This window comes from Oncorhynchus clarkii, chromosome 11 (assembly GCF_045791955.1).
Source record: "Oncorhynchus clarkii lewisi isolate Uvic-CL-2024 chromosome 11, UVic_Ocla_1.0, whole genome shotgun sequence".
NCBI lineage: Eukaryota > Metazoa > Chordata > Actinopteri > Salmoniformes > Salmonidae > Oncorhynchus > Oncorhynchus clarkii.
In genome coordinates, this window is record NC_092157.1 from 33,708,231 (window position 1) to 33,716,362 (window position 8,132).

Consider the following 8,132-nt stretch of genomic DNA (forward strand, 5'->3'; position numbering starts at 1 on the left):
GACAGCTATCTTTGACAGCTGCGTGACTCGAACGCACAAAGATCCTCCCACTTTAGAAGGGAAGAGCTAAAAAAAAAAAAAATCTCTTGACATCAGCATGGCTTTTGCAATGGCATATAGACAATTTGACCGAACAACCGCTCGAATATATTCTACTATTTATGTTAACATACGTAGGGCTATACTTGAAATGCGTAGCTGTAGGTGTGGAAGCTAAGGGCATTGGAGATCTTGTAGCAGTTTTCGTGCACAATGTTGAAAACAAACAACCGCAGCATGGCAGGGCTACTTCTCATCAGTATTTCGGACTGATTGGCTAGTCTATTCCGTGTATCAATTTCTATGCCCATGTTTATATAAATAGCAGAGCCCTATTAGCATATTCATTATTTCATTAGCTAATGCATTATGCAACAAATGGGATGGTTGTCAATTTGTCAACGGGGATAGGCTAATATCCAATGTCAGCCGTAAGGACTGTCAGCGATTTTATGCTTGCATTGATCAATTCAAATAGCATTTGGGAGTGGTTGCATAAATCTACTTCTGCATTGACGTGAACACAATCTCGCCGAACATCCGCAAGAATATATTATACTTTTATGTTACAAATGTGGGGCTATAATTGAAATGCGTAGCTGTAGGTATGGAAGCTAAGGGCATTGAAGATCTTGCAGCAGTTTTAGGGCACAATGTTGAACACAACAACCGCAGCATGGCAGGGCTACTTCTCGTCAGTATTTCATACACGGCTTCTCTAATTGGCTAGTCTATTCCTGTATCAATTCTGTGCCCATGTTTTCATAAATAGCCGAGCCTCATTAGCATATTCATTATTTCATTAGCTAATGCATTATGAAACAAATGTGATGGTTGTCAATTTGTCAACAGGGATAGGCTAATATCCAATGTCAGCCGTAAGGATTGATCTATTCAATACCGTTTGATAGTGATTGCCTAAATAAATCAATACATGTTATGCTGCATTTCCAAACTGGGTTCCAAACTGGTTGAATCAACATTGTTTCAACGTAATTTGTCAACATATTTTGTGTGACATGGAATTTATGTGGAAAATAGTCTGGATTTTTTAAAAGACATCAACTTCAACTGTTTTGAGGGGGAGAGTTCAACCACAGGATTATGTCATCATGGTAACCAATTTTCAACATAGACAAACCTAAAATATGTTGAATTTGTATCTTTTAAACAACATCAGCGTTTCAACATTATATCCGCTATCAGAAAAAAACTATAGGCTGGGCATCACCTCCTACTGGAGAGTTGATCTATCTACAGCTCTCCCTTTGGTTTCCTATCCAGGGTTTTGACCAAGCTTTGATATTTGTCACTAACGACTACCAATGCGCTATCGCGAGAATGATTATTGAGAGATCTCCACATAAAAACTAAATAACTTCACTGTTGCCTTTGAAGTCATCCCAAAAGGTTGGTTTAAGAAAGCAAATGAAATGTAACCATTCTTTATAAGTCATACAGTTATTAATTATACTATTTTGGCCTATTATAGCATTTGCAAAGTCATCAACAGCTATTGTTTCAATTCAACCCAGGGTTCAACTAAAACTAGACAGAACATATAGGACTAAGGTTTCAAGCTTTGGTTGATTTCAAATTTAATCTACAGCTAAATCATTAATATGTTGGGTTCACGTCTCCATCTCAACCAAAAATCTAAGTTAAAGAATAGGACTAAATCAAATGTATTTAAAGTGCATTTAAAAGTTAGATTTGATTTAGTCCTATTCTTTAACTATGATTTTTGGTTGAGATGCAGACGTGAATCCAACTTCTCAATTATTAATTTGTAGGCCAACTGGATATTGAATTATGTTTGGTTGTCAACGCAACCAAATATAAATAGTTGAAGGTCCTGTATCAATGTATCCATGGCCACATTTTGAGGTTACTGTAACTATAAATATCTTCTTATGTAATCATAGAAAGCCTGCATGTTCAAGATAGCATGCAAGGTCGCAGGCCTGTGGAGATCTTCACAAATGCTGTAATAATCTGCACAGATTCTCAAACAGGATTGATCACTTTCACTATGTACTTTTAATGTAATCTCAACTGCAATCCTGGTTATTTGGTTGCGCTAATAGATAAAACACAGTGATAACACATAAATGTGCAATATGCAGATATCGCTCCTCCATTGCTTGGTGGCAAAAAAACTATATGTAGAGAATCATTGTACCTTCTATATTGCTGTGAAATATTTTTTCAGTTTCCCAACATATTGTATTGTCAGCTGTTTGAAGCTGTGTACAAAACCAAAAGTAAAAGACGCTTAAACAACATTAAATGAATGGGACGCATAGAAATACCGCACATAGAACATATATATACCGCTTCTTAAACTTGCTTTCAATTAAAAATGACAGATCTATAACTCATATTTCTATGTAAATTTGGTTGGGTTGCCCAAAAAAGTTACATGTTGTCACTTTAAGTTGTTAAAAAAAAAAAACTAAATATCTGACATTATATTCCCATTTTAACTTGCTGTGCTTTAAATGATTGAAAGTGCAGTGATAACACATTTAGATGACAACTAAACCAAAAATCAGACATGGTTTTCCATTGGAATTTGTGCTTTTAGATGGTTGAAGTCAGTGATAACACATTGGGAATTCAGCAAACTTCAGGCTCTCTTTTTGAATGGGTGAATAAAGGTTGAAATCTCATTGATCAACATCTCACAACAAATATGACCTAATTCTACCTCCAGCGTGGATATGTTATAGCATACAGCTAGCCTACATTTGATAATAATTGATTATCCAGGAAACAATATACTCTGTAGGCATATTAGGCTCTTGGGGAGGGGCCATGGAAAGCAACACAGTGAAAAGGGATCAATGATCCCTTATTCCTACTCAACACAATCTGTTACTTTGTTGCTTTTCTTTCTGTAACTAGGGGTCAGATAGTGCTACGTCGTGTCCACTGGCCATGTGAGGACGGCACAATTTTTAAAGTGCCCGTGCCGCCACCCCTTATGGTATTAAAATCGGTAGTTTACCAGAATACTGTGCACACGATGACGTCATCATGAAAAGCACAGACAAAGTACAGGGCTGCTCTCTGCAGGCGATAACTCTACATTGCACTTTTCGTAAGAATACTATCAGAATTTAAGAGGCGAAGGGAGAGGGTCCACTCCCGTCAAAATCTGTCCACGCTGGAATATCGGTCTGTTTACGGCCTTCCCTCCTTTGGGAAAACTACTCACATTGTTAATGTGGAGACAAGACCATATCGTCATTATATACAGTATCTGATAATATTAAAAGTGACAATTTCATTTGGTATACTGTTAATTTCGAAAAACGTAAGTCTGAATATGATTACATCTCAGTGAATTAATAATATGAAGTGTTTTTCTAAATGAACAACATACCAAATGCTAAATTGGATGCAATTTGATGCATGCTAATTAGCTTTTCTGCCCCATAGACAAAAAGGCCTACAGAAAATACATTCATAATGTGTAGTTTGCATAGCTCTGCTTTAGATGTTTAAAACAATTGTACATTGTAATTTAAAAAATACTGCCAGTATGTTTGCGCTATCATGACAACTCCTTGTTATGCCCCCAAAAAATGTTCACTTGACAACGACAACAATGGCGCAGGAAAGAGCATAAAAACAGGTAGCCTCAAAACTATACCTGCCATTTGCCATTTACCTAACAGGAAAGTTTAGGGGTAACAGTTTGATTAACCTATTTATACATATCAAATAGCTCGTTCACAAGCTTTGCCTTGAGTTGACATGCAATGACACATGTTAGCTGGTTGAAATGGAGATCTACCAATACGATCTCCGTGTGATGAGTAATGTCTATTTCAAGACCATGTGTAACGTGGTTTAATTCAGGTAATACAATACAGGTCGGGTAAGCCTAATAGGGATCTATAACATATTGATGAAAGATTGTGCACAACATTTTTTTACATTTTTTAAATTTAACTAGGCAAGTCAGTTAAGAACAAATTATTATTTACAATGACGGCCTAGGAACAGTGGGTTAACTGCCTTGTTCAGGGGCAGAACGACATATTTTCACATTGTCAGCTCAGGGATTCAATCTAGCAACCTTTCAGTTCCTAGCCCAACGCACGAACCACTAAGCTACCTGCCGCATCCAATAATAGTGTAATAACAGATTGTCTAACATATATTTTCACATACTGTGTTTTCCGTACTGTAAACGGGCAAAAACAAATAATGACTGAAGTTTTTAAGCACAGTAGTCTACATTGGCAAATAACCACTTAAAAGCTAATGAATATAAAATGTATTAGGCTGTATTGAATAGAATTACAATCGGGATATAAAACAAAAATGGCATTACAATCCTTTCAAGGACGGGACCTCGCTTTACTCTCAGGAAGTAATGAGGGTTGTGAGTCATTTTTCCGCATATCCGTGCGCTTAATAGTGATGTAGCTTTTGGCACGCTTTGCGCATTCCAGAGTGGCGACGCCGCCCTGACTCGGCCGACTGGAACTAGAGAACTTCCGAGAGTGTACTGTGACACATCAAAACATTTTAATTCCCTCGCTGTGGTCATTACTGCTCTACGTACAACTACTTCAACAGTTGGCTATGAGGGGAGACGAAGCGGAGAGTGTCCGGTTACACTTTTCAGGTCTAAATTTAGGGAGACTACGCTGACGCAAGATGGCTAAAATCGGTCCTATGAGTGACAACGGGTACAAGACACTGGATCCATGGAAACGTATCCTACAACTTAGCTGTTATTGATGACAGGGTGTATTTTGGGCCTTTGTTGTCATCTTTCCGTAACACTTGGGGCTCTAGCGTTTTGTATAAAGGCGAGTCTTCCAAAATGCAGTTGTACAGCAGTGCGTTGACACACTATCCCGGATCCTCTCGCAAAGTTCCGATAACTATCACAAGTGGTACCATTACTGACCATTTGCCCAGGACAACAACGAACTCTGCAAATAATAAACCGAGTGGGCTTACTCCAACAGTGACTAACGGGAATCCGGTAGGAGAGACTCAATCTACCGCAAACATGCCCGCTGCTTTTTCATGTTACGAGGCTGCTTCCATGAAGCCAGTCTACTACACTTCTACCGCAGAGATAATCATTCGTCGGCCTGACGGAGTTGAGAGATACGTACCAGTGCACATCATAAAGGAGACCCAGACAAAACGGGCTCCGTCGGACTCATATTCGCAAGATGTTGTGATTCAGGCGCGTGACCGTGATGATCATTTGGACACAGACTTGATTGTGGACTTCATTGATCACTTGAGAGGTAGAGGGGATCTACTCAGTGATAGTCAAAACGCTGAACGTGAAAATAACCTGATAAACGTCGACAAGAACGATGGACCAAGTTACAGAAAGTGTGGGGAGAGAATGAACATGGCAAATGGGAAGGGAAAAACCGTTACAAGTGACATCGTGAACCCAAAACGCCATCAGAACTTAGAGGCGCAGTCCACCCATTTAGGCCAGAACGTCGTGGACTCCCGTGAAAGTAAAAATGACAGTGAATACTCAGACCTGGACTCTCCATCAGGCGAGGCGCAGCTCTTTGAGCTCCGTGTCCTACAGGAGCCGTCTCCGCGGAGAGATGCAAAAAGGGGTGACATCAACGACAAGGTGACGTGCTACATAGCGGAGGTGGAGAAACAGAACAAGTACCTTCAGGAGAGGGCACACAAGTACAGATTCCACATCATCCCTGACGGCAACTGTCTGTACAGGGCGGTGTGCAAAGCCGCCTACGGAGAGCAGTCTATGCACAGCGAGCTGAGAGAGCAGACAATGCACCATATCGCCGACCACCTGGATGAGTTTAACCCCATCATTGAGGGAGATGTCGGGGAGTTCTTGATCAATGCAGCTCAGGACGGCGCCTGGGCGGGCTATCCGGAGCTTCTGGCGATGAGTCAGATGTTGAATGTGAACATTTACCTAACCACAGGAGGTAGCTTGGAGAGTCCCACGGTTTCAACCATGGTGCACTACCTGGGGGAAGATGATTCGTCCAAACCCGCTGTCTGGTTGAGTTGGCTCAGCAACGGACACTATGATGTCTTGCTGGACAGGTGTGTGGCCAACCCAGAGTATGACGAGTGGTTTCATCACTCTCAGATGCAAAGGAAACGGGACGAAGAGCTGGCCAAGTCGATGGCAGCATCACTGTCTAAAATGTACATTGAGCAAAACGGTCACATTTGAAACCAATAGTTCAACTGCTGCATTCAAATGTTAATCAGCCTCTCTCTCTTTCTCTCTCACTCTCTCTCTCATTCTCTTTAAACCGATTGCACTTTGATTCTGTGTGTTTGTGACTTCAACATTGCCTTAATGACATTTTCTAAGTTTTGTATTGTACCCGAATTGAAGTGCAGTGCACGCACATGTTATATTTCAAAATGTTGTGTTGTAAATAGACTAAACAACAAAATGTTAGTTCCAAGTGATGCTTGAAGGAGCTTGTATTATTTCTCATACATTGATGTATTTTGTTTGAAGTGAATGGGTTGGAATTACTCTGTATCAACCTAAAAAAAAATGGTGTCAACTGGTTAAATAGACATTTGTTGATACTAAATCTATAGTGAACAAAATTATAAAAGCTACATATAAAGTGTTGGTCCCATGTTTCATGAGCTGAAATAAAAGATCCCAGAAATGTTCCATACAGACAAAAAGCTTATTTCTCTCCAGTTTTGTGCAAAAATGTGTTTACATCCCTGTTAGTGAGCATTTCTCCTTTGCCAAAATAATCTATCCACCTGACAGATATGGCATATCAAGAAGCTGATTAAACAGCATGATCATTACACAGGTGCACTTTGTGCTGGGGACAATAACGCCTTGATCACACCGACAGCGTCATTCCGCAAAATGTTACTCAACATCACCTGGATAGGGTTGGTTATGAGTGTTTCTGTCTGCCCTTTCGTGTGGAAAAACTCTCTCTGATTGGCTGGGCCTGGCTCCCCAGTGGGTGGACCTGGCTCCCAAGTGGGTGGGCCTATGCCGTCCCAGGCCCACCCATGGCTGCCCGCCTGCCCAGTCATGTGAGATCCATAGATTAGGGCCTAATTAATTCATTTAAATTGACTGATTTCCTTCTATGAACTGTAACTCAGTAAAATCTTTGAAATTATTGCATGTTGCGTTAATATTTTTGTTCAGTTTATGATTCAATGCCAACAGTTTTATTTGATTATTAACAAACCAATATTTCAAGTAGTAACTTATTTCATTCAACACTCAACTTACTTTTCCCCTTTAGTTAAACCTAATAAATACCATTAATTCAAACTAAACTCAGCAAAAAAAGAAACGTCCCTTTTTCAGGACCCTGTCTTTCAAAGATAATTCGTAAATATCCAAATAACTTTGCAGATCATTGTAAAGGGTTGTTTCCCATGCTTGTTCAATGAACCATAAACAATTAATGAACACGCACCTGTGGAACGGTCGTTAAGACACTAACAGCTTACAAATGGTAGCCAATTAAGGTCACAGTTATGAAAACTTAAGACACTAAAGAAGCCTTTCCACTGACTCTGAAAAACACCCAAAGAAAGATGCCCAGGGTCCCTGCTCATCTGCATGAACATGCCTTAGGCATTCTGCAAGGAGGTATGAGGACTGCAGATGTGGCCAGGGCAATAAATTACAATGTCCGTACTGTGAGACGCCTAGGACAGCACTACAGGGAGACAGGACGGACAGCTGATCATCCTTGCAGTGGCAGACTATGTGTAACAACACCTGCACAGGATCGGTACATCCGAACATCACACGGGACAGATACAGGACGGCAACAACAACTGCCCGAGTTACACCAGGAACGCACAATCCCTCCATCAGTGCTCAGACTGTCCGCAATAGGCTGAGAGAGGCTGGACTGAGGGCTTGTAGGCCTGTTGTAAGGCAGGTCCTCACCAGACATCTCTGTCAACAACATCACCTATGGGCACAAACCCACTGTCGCTGGACCAGACAGGTCTGGCAAAAAGCGCTCTTCACTGACGTGTCGCGGTTTTGTCTCACCAGGGTGATGGTCGGATTTGCATTTATCGTTGAAGGAATGAGCGTT

At 40.6% G+C, this 8,132-nt stretch overlaps 1 protein-coding gene across 1 annotated transcript; it reads left to right on the forward strand.

Annotated features, from left to right (window-relative positions):
* Window positions 1-4,500: 4,500 nt before the first annotated feature.
* LOC139420459 (OTU domain-containing protein 1-like) lies at window positions 4,501-6,729 on the forward strand. The gene has a single exon (XM_071170627.1). It carries the CDS (start codon window positions 4,883-4,885, stop codon window positions 6,251-6,253), a length of 1,371 nt encoding a protein of 456 aa, XP_071026728.1. The 5' UTR covers window positions 4,501-4,882; the 3' UTR covers window positions 6,254-6,729.
* The last annotated feature ends 1,403 nt before the right edge of the window (window positions 6,730-8,132 follow it).